Source organism: Equus quagga, chromosome 9, assembly GCF_021613505.1.
Source record: "Equus quagga isolate Etosha38 chromosome 9, UCLA_HA_Equagga_1.0, whole genome shotgun sequence".
NCBI classification, from domain to species: domain Eukaryota; kingdom Metazoa; phylum Chordata; class Mammalia; order Perissodactyla; family Equidae; genus Equus; species Equus quagga.
In genome coordinates, this window is record NC_060275.1 from 57,081,814 (window position 1) to 57,101,082 (window position 19,269).

A 19,269-nucleotide genomic window follows, 5' to 3' on the forward strand; every position below is an offset into this window, starting at 1 on the left:
ACCCAACACTTGGGCAGCTCTGTGCCCTCATCTGCACAATGGGGCATGAGAACGAGTATCCTAAGGATTGAGGGGGGTGGTCCGCATAAAGCTCTTAGAACAGAATCTTAAGCACTTGATATATGTCCTCTAGTCTCTGCCAGGGCATCTTAGGAGGAGAAGAGCATGTAAAGGCAATTTCTTATTTTGTTTTCTCTAGACTTGAGTAACAGCAAACACATACATGATAAACTGCGGAAAGAATATCGTGATCTTGTGTGGTACCTTGACTGGATTTGAGAGTGCTGTGTGAAAAGCAGGCAGACTAAACTTTGGCCCTCTGCCCTGGGGCACTTCACAGGCTGTTTCTCGGTCTCTTGAAGGTGCTTCTTCACTTCAGGGCTCTTTCACTGCAGTCTTCCTTTCATATTGAACCCTCTTCGCGTCCCACCTCTCCCTTTCTCATTCTTTCCTGGTTTTTAAAGCCTATTTCCAAATATCCTATCCATTCATTTTTAAAAATGTGAACACTTTAATTTTGCTTAGAAGCTAGGTGAAGCAGTTATATCTATAAATGGCTCAGCGTTGCCCAGGCAGCTACAAGAGTTTTGCTCTAACAGAGGAATCCTAAGATCCTGTTGGCAAACTGTTGGTTCCTACTGTTCAGATATAGCTAGAAATCGTTATGTCCTAATAGCTAAAATGGGAGATTATTTACAATGTACTCTTTTAAGAGACTTGAGAGCCAAGAGACAGAATAATAAAGGGCAAGACCATGGCTGTGGCTTCAGGTTAACTTGGGTTCAGGTTCCAGCTTAAGGAAGTGGCTGAACCCTTTTAAAGTTTAGTTTCTCTATCAGTGTAATGGGAATAATTTCTGCCATATAAGATTGCTATGAGGATTTAAATGAAATAATGTACATGAAAACATAGCCTAGATAATTGCATCATGACTGTCATCATCCCCAGTCATTGTGTGGCCATTTGTTGGAGAGGTGGACCATCCTGACTTTGTATCATCTACTTTTGAATGCCAGAGCCTCTCTTTGTATGTAAGAGGAATTTCCAGGTGTTTAAAGGTGAGTTCATCCCCACAAATTCTGGATGTTTCCCACCTACTCTGTCCCCTGGGGAGGGCCTTCTAGGGAAGCCTGCCAGCTGAAGGTGGCTTGCTGTGATCTGGCTAGCAGCCCCCTTTACACTGCTTTCCCCTGGTTCTCTGCAAGCACCAGAGGGAGCCAGGTCCATTTGTCCCTTTGGGACAATTGCTCTGAATTTGTTTTATCTGGTCTGTTCTTTATGGTCAGGAGCCTTTGGGAAAGGTTGTAGCTCCCCTGCTCTTTGTTGATGCTAGAGGATGATCTGATAAGGAAAGGGATATTTTTTTCCCCATACCTTATCAGGCAAGAGTATAGAGTAAAGAAAGGATATTTTACTTCCAATTAATAGCTGTGTAACAAGGCTTAGAGGTTCTCCATTTGTAAGCGGGTTTTAATGAATTTACCAGTGCGTTTCCTACAAGCAGGTGGACAATATGCTGCTCTGCACAGAGTGCTAACTCTGATGATTAGGCTCCCCTTTCCACCTTAAGAACTTGAAATATTACAGGAATTCTTGTGTATAAAATGTTACATTCCAGAAGAACAAATAGTGCCTCCTCCTTGTTCTTCCCGGCCTGGTGGCACGGTGGTTAAGTTCGCACATTCCGCTTTGGTGGCCTGGGGTTCACCGGTTCAGATCCCGGGTGTGGACCTACACACTGCTCATCAAGTCATGCTGTGGTGGCATCCCACATATAAAGCAGAGGAAGATGAGCAGGGATGTTAGCTCAGGGCCAATCTTCCTCCGCAAAAAGAGGAGGATTGGTGGCAGATATTAATTCAAGGCTAATCTTCCTCAAAAAAAAAAAAAAAAAGAACACGATTTATTTACTTAATTTGCTTTGTTCCTGCATGGAGGAAACATTCAGTGTTTTGCTATTTGATTGTGCTTAGGGTAAAGCAAGGTAGAATCTTTTGGATTTCCAGATGAGCTCGAATCAGTTTTCTGCCTATTTTGTTGGCTGTGGTCATGCACCATGGCTCAGATGTCGTGGGTCATCTCTGTCTCTCTAGAATTTAGCCTGAATTAAGGTTAGAAAGAAAATGTAACTGTCGTTTGTGAAGTCAGCAATGATAATGATAATGGAAGCCCTGTTTACAGTAGCTGTAAATAATTTTTCTCTTCAAAAAATGTTTTTGGAACACTGAGTAATTTCACCTGCTTTTCTACTTTGCTAACTGTGGTCAGGCTATCCATTGACTGAGGCTAGTTTATTTTTCTGTGAGCTCCAAAGGGTTTTGCACAGATGTGGAGGACTGGGCTGGTGTTGATTGTCTCATAGGGAAAGAGTTTTGCTGGACACATCTTTTTGCAGAAGAGGGAAAATGCTGTCAGCCCGAATTGCCAACTTTTGTCATGTTTTTTCTCTTGTCTGCTCCATCAAAATATTGTACTCCTGAGCACTAAAACTAAAAATTATACAAATAAAATTATTTATTATGTATAAAAATAAAATTATTTTATGCAAATTATTATATTTACAAATAAAATTGTTAAATACCTTCTTTGGTCATTGTTCCAGGCATTGTGAAAGATGAAAGAAACATAGATCCCATCATCAAGGATAACAGTCAAGTGCTGATAGGCAAGTTGGGAAGCTGAGAAGATTTCCAGACAGATAACTGAAAATGAACACAGGGTAGTGAGAACTAAGCGGTTTCAACAATTTGTGGTTCAGGAGTTTACAGAGAATCATTCTGGTAGCTTCATGGAGGAGGCGTGCTGAGTGGCATGGAGAGGACAGAGTGTCTGGGCTGAGAATAACGTGAGCATGGGGAGAGTGAAGGTGGACTTCCTGATCTGACAGAAGGCCTGGGCTGAGGGTAGCCTGAGATAGAGTTGGAAAGGTGAGTTGGGCCCATAGAGAAAAGCCGGTAAGCCATGCTATGCCTTCTGCTCTTGTCTCTAAAAAGAGACTGCCTGTGGGTCTGCTGGGCATGTGTAGGGGAGAGCTGCACTGCCTGCCTGTTGCCCTGGTTGATGCTGGCATCACCACTCCCACACTTTCACTCAGTGAACCCTCTGCTTCACCATTCCTACCAAGCTGCATGTTTTCTGTAACACTACATTTTCAAAGCCCCTTTGCCACATTTTGCTGGGGGAGAGCAGAGTTCCTTTGACTTCCCAGAAGCAATAATTGAGTAGCCTTGGAAAGAGCTGTGTTCTTTGAAAGTGTTGGCAAGAATAGACCTTCCTTAAGCAATCACTACTAAGGAATTCATGCCACTAGACTTTAAGAGTAAGACCAAAGTTGACATGGAGCCAGTCATTGATCGGAACAACTTTCACTTTGAGCTTCAGTGGAATTTCCAATTAACTGAGAGGATCCGATTCAGGGAAAGTGGAGAGTGGAGGAACTCCCATCCCTACTGGAGGGAGAAGTTGCTTCTTTCTCCATAGGTGGCCTCTTAAACTGAATCTCAAAATCAAATGAACTGAAGCTAATAAAGTGTACCCAATTAAGCCAGAACTTTAATTTCAGGACTTTTTCAGAAGGAAACTTTTTTTTTGTCCAAGGCCATTTAGGGTAATAACAACCAAATAAGATAAAATTCAACATATTAAAATCTGAGCTGAATGTCCTTCTTCCCAAACCAGCTCTTCCCACCTTCTTTTTTTTTTTTTTTTGCCAAGGGGACTGGCATCCTACTTGTCATCTAGGCTCAAGATGTCAGTCAGCTTTAAGCATTACGCTGAGGTATTCTATCCTGTGCTTCACCTTTGGCTGTCAACTCCCTACCTCCCAAGTTTGTTTGTTGTTTATTCATTCACTCATTCATTCAGTTTTTTTGAGCTATAGTTGACATAGAGCACTATATAAGTTTAAGGTGTACAGCGTAATGACTTGACTTACATTTATTGTAAAATGATCACCACAATAAGTTTAGTTCGTACCAAGTATTTTGTATTTGGAAGCAGACTCATGTAGAAAACCTATCTACCAGGCTCACAAAGACCAGACCTTTACTTTTTTTCTATAATTATTTCAATAAACGTTAACAGTAATCTTCTAGTATCGTGGACTATCCTGTTAGAGTTCATATTTTTCCAGTTGTCTTATAAATGTGTGTTTTGTTCTGTTTCCAGTTTGTTTGTTTGTTTGAACCAAGATCCAAGAAGCTCCCTGCATTGCTCCAGGGTGGATTGATGTGTCCCTTAAGAAGTCTTTACTCTATGGGTTCTCCCTACTTCTTATAATTTTTGGTGGAAGGGTCTGGATTGTTTGTTCTGTAGAGTTTCCATATTCGGGATTTTGCTGAATGGTTTCCCATGAAGTCACTGACTGTGCTCCTCTGTTCCTTATAATTCCTGTCAGCTGGTAGTTAGGTCTAGAGGGTTAGGGAGATTCAGGTTTGAATGTTGTATGTGTGAAGTGACTCAGTAGGTGCTGTTGTCCTCCACCGGGAGGCATATCCTATCTGGTTGTCTCTCTATAGTGTGATTATTACCAGTCATTGGGGTTGCAAAAGGGTCATAACCTAATTTTATCCTTTTGTCTCCATTTATTCGTGGGAATATTTCTATAAAGAGAAATTCCCCATCAACTATGTGATTACCATAAAGTGGATATCATATAGGATCAGTTTTCTGAATAATGAGAAAGTTCCCTTTTGCCCTTCAGAGGTAACCAATCAGATTTTCTTTTTCATAATGTGTCATTATGAACGGATGAATTAAAACATATTTGACGTATGCATGAAACCATTTTAGAAACGCCCTCTGCTGCACTTGAGTGACCAACTCCCGGGCTTTATTCAGGATTCTGTGATCCCCAGTGGCCTGTTTAACTTCAAAGACGTTAAACTCCAGGAGTGCAGGAGTTTGACCTGGGGGACAGTCTGACCCTGTCCCGTAGCACCTGGGAGTCTCAGGAACTCACTCCCTCACACTTGCTCCATCTTAACTGGTTAATCCTTTCTTTTCCTCCCAAGCACTCTCCCCTTCCTTCTGCCCGTTGTCCTCACCTACCTACCTCTGACTTCCTGAAGTGCCTTCTTACAACCCTGTGCCTCTGAGCCCACAGCCCTCTGTTGCACCCACCTTGCAGACTCCAGGGCTGCACTCTGCTCTCCACCTCCTACCTAGAAGCCCTCCACTGCTAACGGGCACCGCATGATGGCTGGAGATAGCCTCCATTCAGGCAGGGCCCTCAGTACCCCTGAGAATCCTTGCAGCGCCTCAGTTGGAGCCCTCTCCTGCTTTCCTCCACACTTATCCAGACTTGCCCTGCTCGCCTTCACCCTCCATCTATTTCCTGTCCCTTTCCCTCCCAGTGCCAGCCTGTCTTCTGCTGCATTTGGAAGACAGTTCGACAGCCCCTTACTGCTCCCTCTCTAACCCTTTCTTCTCCCCTTCTCCTAGCCGCTTTTGCTTTCCCTGCCAGATCCACTGGACTTTTTTTCCATTTCTTCTTTCACTGCTAGTCTTTTTCTGCAGTTGATAAGGTTGATCATACCCTTTTTGAGATTATCCATGCCCTTGGGTCACAGGATCTGCAGCTGACTGGTCTCGCTGGACACCTCCAGCTGTTCCCTCTCTTTGGCAGCTCCTCTGTCCCCTAGGTTTCAGCCTTTAGCCCACAATTCTCACTCCTTGCCCTTGCTTGGGTAATTCCAGACACCACATGCCATCAAAACCACCCCCAAATTTTTATCTCTAGCCTGACCAAAGTGTCCAACTGCTTGTAAGCCCTCTTCCAAGCCTCTCAAACTCTGAGCATTCAAAGGTGAATCAATTTTTTCTCCTTCCACCCCCAGACCAATTCCTCCTTTGGTATTTTCTGTTTTGGTATTTAGTGTTTTGACCATCTGCTAGGTATATCAATTTGGTCACCCTTGCTGACCCCCTCTCCATAACCAAAAAAAATTTCTCCTACGTGGAACCCTGTAGCACTTTGTGCCTCTCTTTAAGATGTTGTCGGTTCTGCTTGATCATTACGTGTGTACAGGCATACCTTGGTGATATTGCGGTTTCAATTCCAGATCTCTGCAATAAAGCGAATATCACAATAAAGTGAGTCACATGACTTTTTTGGTTTCTAAGTACATATAAAAGTTATGTTTACACTATACTGTAGTCTATTAAGTGTGCCATAGCATTGTGTCTAAGAAAACAACGTACATACCTTAAAAATACTGTATTGCTAAAAAATGCTAACCATCATCTGAGCCTTCAGCGAGTCATAATCTTTTTGCTGGTGGAGGGTCTTGCTTTGATGTTGATGGCTGCTAACTGATCAGGGTGGTGGTTGCTGAAGGTTGGGGTATCTGTGGCAACTTCTTAAAATAAGACAGTGAAGTTCTCTGTATCTGTTGACTCTTCCTTTCATGAACATTTCTCTATAGCATGCAGTGCTGTTTGATATAGCATTTTACCCAAAGTAGACCTTGTTTAAAAATTGAAGTAAATCCTCTCAAAACCTGCTGCTGCTTTATCAACTGAGTTTATGTCATGTTTGAAATGCTTTGTTGACATTTCAACAGTCTTCACAGCATCTTCACCAGGAGTAGATTCTATCTCAAGAAATCACTTTCTTTGCTCATCCATAGAAGCAACTCCTCATCTGTTCAAGTTTTGTCATGAGATGGCAGCAATTCAGTCCCATCTTCAGGCTCCACTTCTGATTCTAGTTCTCTTGCTATTTCCACCACATGTGCAGTTACTTCCCTCACTGATGTCTTGAACTCTTCAAAGTCACCCGTGAGGGTTGAAATCAGCTTCTTCCAAACTCCTGTTAATGTTGATATTTTGATCTCTTCCCATGAATCACAAATGTTCTTAATGGTATCTAGAATGGCGAATCCTTTCTAGAAGGTTTTCAATTGACTTTGTCCAGATTCATCAGACAAATCACCATCTATGGTAGCCATAGCCTTACAAAATATATTTCTTAAGTAATAAGACTTGAAAGTCGAAATTACTCCTTGATCCATGGGCTACAGAGTGGATGTTATGTTGAAAACAATGTTAATCTCATTATACATCTCCATCAGAGCTCTTGGGTGATCAGGTATGTTGTCAGTGAGCAGTAATATTTTGAAAGGAATCTTTTTTTCTAAGTAGTATGTCTCAACAGTGGGAATAAAATATTCAGTAAACAATGTTGGAAATAGATATCCTGTCATTCAGGCTTTGTTGTTTCATTTATAGAGCACAAGCAGAGTAGATTTAGCATCATTCTTAAGGCCCCTAGGATTTTTGGAATGGTAAGCAAGTACTAGCTCCAACTTAAAGTCTCAGGCTACATTAGCCCCTAAGGAGAGTTAGCCTGTCCTTTGAAGCTTTGAAGCTAAGCATTGGTTTCTCCTCTCTCCTCTCTAGCAATAAAGGTCCTAGATGGCATCTTCTTCCAATATAAGACTATTTAGTCTACATTGAAAATCTGTTGTTGAGGGTAGCCACCTTCATTAATGATCTTTGCTAGATCTTCTGGGGAACTTACTGCAGCTTCTGCATCAGCACTTGCTGCTTCCCCTTGCACTTTTATGTTATGGAGATGGTTTCTTTCCTTAAACCTCATGAACCAACCTCTGCTAGCTTCACATTTTCTTCTGCAGCTTCCTTACCTCTCTCAGCCTTCCATAAAATTAAAGAGAGTTAAGGCCTTGCATTGGATTAGGCTTTGGCTTAAGGGAATGTTGTGGCCGGTTTAGTCTTCTATCCAGACTCCTAAAACTTTCTCCATATCAGCAATAAGGGTGTTTTGTTTTCTTATCATTCTTGGGTTCACTGGAGTAGCACTTAATTTCCTTTAAGATCTTTTCCTTTGCATTCACAACTTGGCTAACTGGTTGGCACAAGAGGCGTAGCTTTCAGTTTGTCTCAGCTTTTGACAAACCTTCCTCACTAAGCTTAATCATTTCCAACTTCTGATTTAAAGTGAGAGACATATGACTCCTCCCTTTCACTTGAACACTTAGAGGCTATTGTAGGGTTTATTAACTGGCTGAATTGCAATATTGTTGTGTTTTAGGGAATAGGGAGGCCAGGGGAGAGGGAGAGAGAGATGGGGGAATGGTCAGATGGTGGCGCAGTCAGGACATACACGTTTATTAAGTTCGCAGTCTTATATGGGCCTGGATCATGGCACCCCCAAGACAATTACAATAGTAACATCAAAGATCACTGATCACAGATCACCATAACAAATATAATAATGATGAAAAAGTTTGAAATATTGTGAGAACTACCAAAATGTGACACAGAGACATGAAATGAGCAAATGTTGTTCGACAAAAGGCACCAATTGGCTTGCTCAGTGCAGGGTTGCCACAAGCCTTCAATTTGTAAAAGATACAGTATCTGTGAAGCACAATAAAGCAAATCACAATAAAAGGAGATATGCCTGTACAAGTATAATTCTCACTAGATATTAAGCTCTTTGAAGACAGGGGCTATGCTTACATTTTTGGAAGCTCTGACACTCCTAACATACATGGACTGTACATATGGACGCTTGAAAAATATTTATTGAATTGAATTGGAAACCATTTATCCTTTGTCTGCTACTTCCCAGCATGCTGTAAGCATGGTCTTCAGTTGAACAGTGCCTGTAAGGATTTCTTCTGTAGCCCTAGTGCCTTCGATACTGCATGGCACATATAGCAGGTGCATGGCATGTGTAGCATATAGTACATAGCCTATACAGCACACAGTGTATGGCATATATAATGTATGGTATGTGTCATATATAGCATAAACTACACGGCATATATAGCATAAGGCGCATGGCCCTGTAAATATTTGCTGAGTGACTGGATGAATGCGATTATTTTCGAAAACTCAAGTCTGACCAGAGGATGAAAAAAATTTTTGTTTTGCATGGCTTAGTGTCCTGCTAGTGAAACTGGAGGGTTGAAAATAACCTATACAGTCATAGCAGCCTACATGATAGAACACAGAAAGAAGATGACATAAGGTACATCCCCTCAAATTGTCTGTCATTACAGTGTATATTTAGTTACTATAAACACCTAAACTAACCAGAGTATAAGCCTACTCTGGTGTAAATTGTTTATTCTGCTTCCAATAGCGTGATAGATTTTTACTGTGCTTTACTGGGGTCAGGGTTTCCCAACATGGCAACCCTTGAGAGACAAACCTTTGACTTCTGAATATCCATATGCTCTATAGGAAGGGCTGGTTCATGCCAAGCCTAGTGATGTGAAATGCTTCCTGCTGGGCACTAAAGAAGTATGAGTATATGCAAGAGTATGTGAGTCTCTGTGTGGTGTGTGTGTGCACGAGTGTGTGTTGGGTATGTGAGCATGTGAGTGTGTCTGAGTGTGGGCATGGTATGTAGCTTCAGTTACTTGATTGATTAGTCCTCCCAGGTCAGGTCCCCATTTTGTGCCAGTGTATCCCTGGCACCCTGGGTTTCATATTGCTACTGAGAGAACATATTTTCCTGTGGATACAATGTTATAAACAGTGTTATAAACTGTGGTTAGGTTCCCAGGCTGGTCCTACAATTTGTTTAAACTACAGAGTACAGTATCAGGCCCTGAGTTCCAAATCTGAAGTCACCACTCACTGACTGTGGCCTTAGGCAAGTTACTTAACCTCTTTATACCTTGATTTTCTCATTTGTAAGATGAAGATGATAATATTGGTATCTCCCTCACAGGGTTCTTCTCAGGATTTAATAACATAGTTTAGGTGAAGCAATTAGAATAATGCCTGGTATGTAGTAAATGCTCAATAAATATTATTACATTTACAGCCCTGTGTCTTTATTTGCTGTCTTTTAAAATGTATTTTGGAATAATTTTCAAACTTAGAATAAAGTTATAAAATTTATCCTTTTTATTATTGTTTCTGTATATTTACATTTTAATTTTTGTGAACCAATTCAGAGTAAGTTTCAGACATCATGTCTCTTTACCTCAAAATACTTCAACGTATATTTCCAAAGAAAAAGACATTTTCTTCTGTAACCAGCGTTTAGTTACCAAAACTCAGGAAATGTGATGTTGCTGCAGTAATATTTTCTAACACACAGTCCACATTAAACTCTTGCCAGTTGCCTTAGTCATGTCTGTCATAGCAGTTTGTGTTTCTCAGCAGAGCTTCAATGGACGAGTGCAGGAATACTCTGGGGAGGAAGCTGTGCTAGGAGACCACTTAGACCATCCCAGCCTTAACCTGTCTTTATCATCTTGAATGTTCAAGAACAGGAGTGCATACCAGGAGCTCACCAATCCTGTTTTTTCACCCTTTTCCGTTCCCATGTATCTTATCATCACTTAGTTAAAGATGAAGTGGCCACACTGCTCCCTTTGTTTGATGACTAGGTGTAAGGAGTTTATCTGAAGGCCTGCAGCTTCTTAGAGATGGAGATGAGATAGGCAGGTTGCTGCCATTTGCTGAGTGCCAGCTCTTTACGTGCATCATTTCATTTATCTCTCAAAATCACCCTAGAAAGTTTTCATAGGAAACAGTGCTCAGAGAGGTTAGGTAATTTATTCAGGGTCACACAACTAGAACATGCTGCCCTTGGGAATTGAACTCAGGCTGTGGTTTTGTTTTTGCTTCTGGCTGTTGTTTTCCATGATATTTTTCCAAGTAAGATAAGGATTTACTCATCAGTTTTTAAAGGTTTATAGGATTTGAAGGGTGGAGATCAAACCATCTATTAATATGAAGGCCCATAGAAGTGAGTGCATTGAGAGCAACTGTTTATATGTAAATTTTTAATTGATATATAGATGATGATACTCTTGGTTACATCCTGGATTTTCGAATAGATTACAAAAAATTAACCCAGGAGCCCCAGTGTATCCAGGATCATTGGTTTTGTTGAGTTCCTTTGGGTTTCCTCTACTAATTGATTAATTAATTAATCCTTTCTTCAATTCCTCCCAGGCTGTGTACTATTTACATGACCTGGGGGAAGTCGGTTCCCCTCTCTGTTTTACTTTCTCTGTCAGGAGGGTGAGTGTGATGCCAGCTTTGCTCAAGCTTGGTGGTACACGATGAACGGAACAACTCTATTTCTGCCATTACTCTCCCTCCTTCACCTGCTGTGAGCACCAAGCACCCTCCTTGGCCAAATATGAGCTTTCTAGCCCTAGACCCCTAATTTTCCGATGGATCTTGTATGAATGCTGTGCTCCCTTCAGACTCAGCTGTGCTGGCAGAGGAGTGGGCCTCTTCCTGCTTCCTGGGCCCTTAGGTGCTCAATGGATTAGACTTTTGATGTTGCTGACTGCAGGAAGGGTGGGACAAGGGTCTTCCAGTGTGTTTTGTTGTGTCCAGAGCATGGTAGCGTAGGAGTGGAATGGGCTCTGAATGTTCCACTTGCTTAATTCTGGCCTAGGCCAATAGTAGAGGCTGCTTTCAGTGAATCAATCTGTTCTGCAGGCAGTGTGTATTCTTTTGACAGGGCTCCCTGCACCTCTTTTCAACTTAAAAAAAGAATCCATGGCAAAACAGTTATTGACTTGTGTGAAAATGATCCAAGATGGTATTTAAAACAAGATGAGGAGGAGGCTATGCATCTCTTCACCTGAGCCCAGTCGAGTTGTGGGTTGTTGCTGTCAACAGATTTCTACCTGCGTGTGTTTTGTGGGGTGAGCCACAGAGGAAGTGCTGGCAGTGCTCACCCTCCTCCTCCTCTGCCGAAGAGGAGGGCCCCTCCCCTGCCCACCTCTTTGGTCTGCTGCCTTTGTTTCTCCAAGACAGTTTTCTGATCATTTAAAATCTTGTAGGGTCTTGAAAGGCAATTCTGCCTTTTCAAATAAACAAAGGCAGAGAACAAATGGGAGGGAAAGTTTCAATAAACCTTAGGCATCATTTCCTCCTGCTGTGACACTAAATTTACGTGGATAAAAACAACCTCTTAGATTTACATTTTGATTCTGTTACTGCTTTCATGTGTGTGGGGCTGTCCCACCTCAGATGAAATTTATCCACTTCTTTAAATATTTAGTAGTCTAGCGTGGATGTTAATGAAAGTCTGGCAGTGCTATTTTGAGAATTGCAACAATGATAGTAATTTTCAGTGTCAGATTCCTGCTTTGCAAAGGGAGAGAGAGATGGGAGAAGGAGGAGGGAAAAATGGTTTCAGTTCTAATAGAGTTTGCCATCCGCTGGGCCGTGCCAGACAGATGGGTCATGAATACTGTCTAGACACTCTCTGCCTGAGCGAAGCCCTGGTCTCTAAGGACACGCAATGAGACGCCGGCTTAAGTAACTGGGGAAAGTCAGGGCAGGCTCTCCTGTAATCAGATAGAAATCAATGCCAATCCTGCTTCCTGGGGGAGGCCAGGGTAGGAGGTGGGTGGGTGAGAGGTTAGATGGAGAGGGGATGTTAAGAGAAAACGCCCTCTGTTACTGATCAATTTTAGTGCAAACTTGACTAATATTAGGCATTAGGGAGAGTGTGAAAGGAGAGTTGTAGTATGATAATGTTATTGATTTAAACTGTACTCCACCACAGAATACAGAATGATTTAATTCAGACATGGTCCTTGAAAAGCTGCAGAAGAGCAGAAAAGGAGGACTTCTTGTTGGGTCGTTAAAAGAAGAATGCAGAGCATGGAGTGACCTGTATTAATTGTGTGTATTGATGAGCCTGGTACTGCTTCACTTGAGACTGTCTGTCCTGACCATTTTTCAGGGTTTAGTCTCTTAATTAAGAAGGGTTTTAGAGACTCAACTGGCTTGTTTTCATTTCTGATGAATCTCTGAGAACTTTCCCAAGCTGGGTCTTATCACAATCAGCTCTGCTAATGATGCTGTGGGAAATGAGGTAAAAATCTCAAGAGTCCCCTGCTTAGCTGCACTCCAGTACCTGGCCACTTTCTGCTGGTCGTTTTACACAGTATTTCCTCAGAGCCAGGAATGGTGCTTACATGAGGGTGTGTTGCTATCAGGATGAAATTATAGGGGAATGTGAGGGGACCAATGGCAAGAAGAGCATGACTCAGCTCAGCTTGGGGGGCTTCATTGTTGGGCTTACTGTCATTAGTCATATATTTGCCTTGGAAAAATTATCCAAGAGAGTCTATAGTCAAGCTTGGAAGGGACCATCTTTGAGTAATCACAAAAATAAAGCTGAAATTAACCATCATGTGATGTGTCTGTACTACAGAGATGGAGTGGCTTTGAATGAGTTAACCATCCGGGCTCCTAGCTCTTTTAGTCAGGTCTCAATGGAGACACTAGCATAGGCTTTTAATTTGGAAAAAACTCCAACAACCTAAATTTAGCAATAATCATTTTTTCACTCCTTCATCCATTCTTGTTATATCATAAGAGCTAACAGCAGAGGGAAAAGTAGATGATTTTTGTTTCTTTCTTCCCAGAAAGAAAAAGAAATCAAAGATGAAAAATATTTTTAAAGTACACAATTCTGGAGAGGAAAGAAAGAAATCTGTGTTTAAGAGCTGCAGCTATAAGCAGCAAGCAATTCCATCCTTGTTCCAAAATAGCTCCTCAGAAATATTCCCGAGGTCATCCTGAAGGTACAGCGGTCTTTCAGAAAGGCATCTTCTTTCCTTAAAACTCTTGCCTGCTGTCCCAATCAGACTCTTATACTTAGTGCATAAAGTCTCCCACCCTTTGAATAATCTATAAGGAGCATCCTTTTGTGGCAACAAGGTGCAATGTGGGGGCACAATGCCAGCTTATACTGATAGCCTCAGGTGTCCGGAAGGCAAACCATAACACTTGGCAGAATGCCAACTTCTCTTTGTTCTGTTCCCTTACAATCAGAGAAACAAAAATACACATCTGCCTGTTTCAAAGACTCCAGAGATTTTGTGGGGTGACCCGTGGGCATGTGTATGTGCATTGTCTAGGAGAATATGGTATTATTCCCCCTTTCTGAGAAAAGGTACCTCCCCTCCCATTGGTGCCCACCTGTTCTGGAATGGGCACCTGGGCGTATTACCCCCTTATCTTTAATCGGGTTCTGGGCTTCCGTTATTTGTGTGATTCTAAAAAAATGGAAGAAAAAGGAACTTGAGCTAAACCTTTGACCCTTTTCTCCTTACATCTTGGGGGAAAGGCCCAGGTATTGTTCTGGTAAGGTGCAGCAGTGGAGTGTACTCAGACTGGAAGCCTTTGCAACCAGTCTGAATTTGAAGCAGGCAGCAGGTTGAAGCCCAGTGGAGGCTCTCCCTATTGTAGGGGTAGTGGCTGAGCCAGGCAAGGAAAGCTATTTACCTTCTTTGACTTGATTTAGGTCTATGTCTATGACTTAACATAATTTTCTACAGAAGCGCAACCAAAGAAAATGCACACCTCAGAGAGACCTCCCCTCTTGCTGTTACATACGCTTAGAAGATAGAAATGTCTAGTGTTATCAAATTTATGGGGACAGAGCTTGGCATGAAACCAAGTTTTTAAATGCCAATCTGACCTTAAAAGGTGGAGAGGAGGGCCAGGCCGCTGGTGCAGCGGTTAACTTCGCACGTTCTACTTTGGTGGCCTGGGGTTCGCTGGTTCGGATCTCAGGTGCGGACATGGCACTGCTTGGCCAGCCATGCTGTGGCGGGCGTCCCACATGTAAAGTAGAGGAAGATGGGCATGGATGTTAGCTCAGGGCCAGTCTTCCTCAGCAAAAAGAGGAGGATTGGCAACAGTTAGCTCAGGCCTAATCTTCCTCAAAAAAAAAAAAGGAGGTCATTGAAGGTTTTTGAGTAAGAGAGTGAGGCTATGCTACAAAGCAATTATGTGCATGAATGTCCTTAGAGATCACCTAGCTCTGTACCCTACTTTATAGACAAAGTCACAAAAAGAGTCATTGGCAGAGACCCTGATATGTCTGCTTCCTATCTCTTAGGCCAGTTTTCTTTCCACTGTATGATGTCCTCACACTAACTTCTCAGATTAGGCAGTGAGAGGGAAAGACAAAGAATAAAGAGGGAGTCACCTGGAAGGACCCTTCCCCACAGAATAGGTGGCCTTTAGGTGAAGTCAATGTAAACTCCACGAGGGCACAGACACAGAAACATAACTGGGAAGGTTATCAGAGGGGGCAGGCCCCCAGTCACCACAATTGGGACCTTTTCAACAGTTTGTGAAGATAGTCATAATGCTGTGATAATTGTTAAGGTTATTTAAAAAAAGGAATTCGGAGGAGTCAGTGTGAAAGCCACATGAGGAGATGAATAGATAGATAGTGTGTGCCTCAGCCTGGAGGTGTACCCCAGTTTGGAGTGTCTCCCAGTATGTGGCCTGCTCTGCCTCTGCAGCCCACCTCTCATTGCTGTAATCTCAGGGCCCAGTGCAGCACCTGATAGCCCTCAGGCTGTCACTGCTGTGAAAGGAAGAAGGGAGGGAGGGAGAGACTGCGGTCATTTCAGGGCAGAGGGATGTCTTGGAGAGGCCAGTTGGTGACTCTAGAGGAGGAGGAGGACGCCATGAGCAAGTCTAGAGGGGTAAGCGATCCACCATAGAGAAAGGGAAAAGCTTCCTCCTGGGAGACTTGGGTGAAACCTGGTGCTGAGGTGGAGATCCTCACCAAACTGAAGAGGAGGAGGAAGGAAGATTACCTCATGGGACGGATCTTTGCAGTACAGGTAGTTGGGGTCTTCTCCCACCGGTCAGCTTGGGGCTGGGGAGTTGGAAAAAACACTAACGTAGGAAGGATCCACAGTCATAGCAGTCAACATGTGGTCATACTTTGCAACTTTCTTTAAAAAAATTTCTTTTTTAAATTTCAACTTTATTGAGGTGTCATTGACAAAATTGTAAGATATTTAAAGTGTACATCATGGTGATGTGATATATGTGTATATTGTGAAAAGATTCCCTCCATCTGGTTAATTAACACATCCATCACCTCACATATTTATCTTTTTTGGTTTTGTTTTGGTGAGAACATTTAAGTTCTGCTCTCCTTAGCAAATTTCATTTGTACAATACAGTGTTATCAACTATGGTCACCCTGTTTTACATTAGATAGTTCAGGCCTTGTTCATCTTATAGCTGAAAATTTGTTCCTTTTACCAACTTCTTCCTATTTCTTCCACCCTCTCACCCTCTGGGGTGCATGTATGTGTATGTGAGTGAGCATGTGTGTCATGGGATTTTATTGTGTGCAAATGTAACATTGTGCATTGTATTTGAGAAAAGATGTAGGGTCCATCTCTTTTCCCCTTTGAAAACAAGTGATGGACTTTGTTTTGCTTTGCTGCTGGTATGTTTGTGGTATGTGTTCATATGCATGTATTATGGAAATCAGGAGACTTTTGAATTGTCATAGTGTTACATAGAAACTTTGGGTATAATCTTCAGAAGGGGCAGGACCCTTAATGATATTTTTCTCGGAGGCCCAGCACTGAAACTTGTGTTTATCATGGGATGACAGTGGATTTGTGCATTACTTGTGTCACAGGAACGAGTTAGAATACAGAATCATCAGCTCTGCTACTCTCTGCAGTGACCTTGGTTTGTTAGCACCTTGGGCCCTGGTTTTCTGGGCCTGCTGGCACAGGAGGCAGTTTTGATCCCTAGAGCCCCTTGTGGCTCAAAAAAGCATCTGAATCAGTGACTTTTTCTGTTATCAACTTGAATGAGATAAATATTGGACACAACATTTTTTCAAGAGAGGTGTTTCTTTCTAACTAATATAATTATTTTCAGGGTTTTGAGAGAGGTGTTCATCAGGGCAGAAAATGTCTGCCAGTGTCAGCTAAAATTAGACCCTCCCTCTGTGTGATCAGCTCATCTGTTCATTACAAACTGCCAGGTGCTCCATCTGCCTTTCTCACTGTTACCCCTTCTCATTACCTTGCAACCTCATCCCCAATATTGCTGTGTAATCTGTTCACTGGGGACACTAATGACGCAATGTGTGAATCCAGAGTCTGGCACCTAGTAGCACCTTGATAGAGAGCTGTGATTGCAGCATTAAAATATGCTAACAAGCTGCAGGAGCTAATGGGCACTGCTTTTACACTGCACATGTTCATTTGGTGCTATTGCCGAATGTGGGGACAGAACAGGAGGGTGCGCTGTTCATATCCCAGTGTTTTGTGGGGGGGGGGGTTGTTTTTTGCAGTGTTATTCTCTGAAAGGGCCCTCCTGTCTCCTTTATAAAGTGTGCTGCCTTTCTGCAGCTACGATAATAGAAGAACCCCCTTTAGTTAGGGAGAATGAGCAAGAGAGCAGAGTTCACATGAAGGAGGAATGTTAACGATAATGATAGGAAGCAGTCATTTGATTAAAATAAATTAGGTTTTATCTTGTTATGGTTAAATTTTACCTAGGTGGAGTTTCTGAGCTCTAGAAAGAGTTCTAAATGTGTTACATAAATGTGTAAAAGAATTCCATTATACCACATTTAAAGGGATGATTTAAGTGCATTAAATTAAATTTTAAATATATAGAATTTTGAATTTCTGGGTTACAGTTTTGTCCTGAATTTGCTTCCTGACTTATATTAACAAATGCCTCTGTTCTGTTCATAATCTTTGCTCTTATTAATACTAAGACTCACCCTTGGCTCTTCCCTCCACTTACTTGCTTGCTCTCACTTTGCAGAAGTCAGTTGGGTGAAAAACATACTCAGTTAGTGGAAAAGATAGCTGGATACTATCTGCTGTACAGGGCTGGTGGTATTTGTCCAAATTGAAGGATTACTCTCTGCAGGAGGGTGGCAGGAGGACATGCCTAGCCTACAATGGGAGTTCACCTAAGCCACAGGTGCAGGCAGCTGGCAGAGGTGAGGTAGGCAGAGTGCTGAGTGCCAGGGCACTCAAGGCTCAGGCTGACACACAGTGGACCTTGTCCAGAAGGTGCTGGGGAGCAGGAAAGCACTGGTTCCTATGATAGATGCTGTTATATTGGATGTTTTGTGTTGCCTTGGAGATCATAGCACGCTGAGTTCAGAGATATAGGTCATAATCATTTATATATTCCTTCATTCATCAGATATCCCACTCGGGTATGCACTTTGCTGGATCCCCCAAAGCAAGACCAGGATGTGGAACCTAGTAAGTATTCAATGAGTATTTGTTGAAAAGATTCATATGCACCAGTCACTGTGCTGGGCAATTCAAATTGTGTAAGACTTGGCAGGCCTTACCTACAAAGGATGTAAAGTAGACCAGTGCTGGGATACCTGTACACACCCCCCCCCCCCCCCCCCCCCCCCAGAAAGGAGGAGTGGGTACTGCTGGTGAGGGGCCAAGAGAAGCTCGGCAGAGGACCAAGCATGCTGAAGCGCATCTTGGCACCTGGATCAGGGTTTCCCCAGGCTTGGTAGGCAGGTCATTCTACCCAATGGGCATTTAGGCAGGGAACTCCAGGTCTCCAAGCTTTTCAAGGGCCCACACAAATGTTGGAAACCTGAAAAAAATGGTACTGCCTTTATGATAGGAAAAAAACTGCAAAATTGAAATGAACACTTGTAATTAAATGTCAGCAGAACATAAAAGCACGTCAACTAGTCAACTATGATTCATTGTCTTATGTGGGATGTGGGTGTGCTTCAGTGGTTTAGGGTGCGTCTGTGAGGCCTCTGCAGATGCTGACGTGACCCTGGGCAGCCTGTGGTGAGAAGAGGCTGGAGCCTGCAGTGACACCTGCACCTGATTGAGAAGGTGGAGAAATACCAGGAGCTTTTCAGCATTATTCCATAACCCGGGCATGCCCTCCTCACCATGCCTTGTGTCCTCACTCTTCATGGAGGAGTCGGGCTCAGTTACTTTGTGCACCTGTTTAAGACAGGAGAGGAAGAGCAGGTACAGAGATGCAACCCCTTTACAACTGGAACAGAGCATGTGTCTGCTCCCAGGTAAGCTGCCCAGGAGCTTGGCTGCCCACCTCCTCTTCATCTGTGTTCAGCCCCACACTAGGCGGCAGTTGAGGAGTGTTAGCACAGACATCCCTGAAAATGTGAACTGAGCAGTAAATATTTATGGAGAGAAGAGCCTGCTATGTGATAGCAGGATGAATAAAGCTAGAGTTCCTGCTCTCCCAGAATTTATAGTTGGGCTTAGGCAGTAAGATGCATCTTACCGTTGAAGCACAACAGCAAAGTGAGGGCATGGTAAGTGCCCATCCCCTTATGGACTGCCCCTAACCCCTCATTTGGGCATTGCTGTGCTTCCTCCTCAGTTCCACCTGCACAGGAAGGTTTGCTCTGGTCCTAGAACCCAGCCTGCCAGGCTGGCCCAGGCACATACCAGGATTATCTTCACAAGGCAGGACCCTCTTCCCACGCGAGAGAGGAGA

General features: G+C 42.9%; 1 protein-coding gene across 16 annotated transcripts in view; it reads left to right on the plus strand.

The window, feature by feature from the left end:
• The window catches only part of LDLRAD4 (low density lipoprotein receptor class A domain containing 4), a 430,085-nt gene that overhangs the window by 228,513 nt on the left and 182,303 nt on the right, over window positions 1–19,269 (plus strand). For 3 of the 16 annotated variants that reach the window (XM_046670903.1, XM_046670904.1, XM_046670905.1), the window contains exons 4-5: window positions 17,965–18,026; window positions 18,528–18,829. The exons of the other annotated variants lie outside the window; for them this stretch is intronic. In XM_046670903.1, the coding sequence (XP_046526859.1) occupies window positions 18,682–18,829 (148 nt within the window). In that variant the 5' untranslated portion in view covers window positions 17,965–18,026; window positions 18,528–18,681. The remainder of the gene's footprint in view (window positions 1–17,964; window positions 18,027–18,527; window positions 18,830–19,269) is intronic. 16 annotated transcript variants of the gene reach the window in all.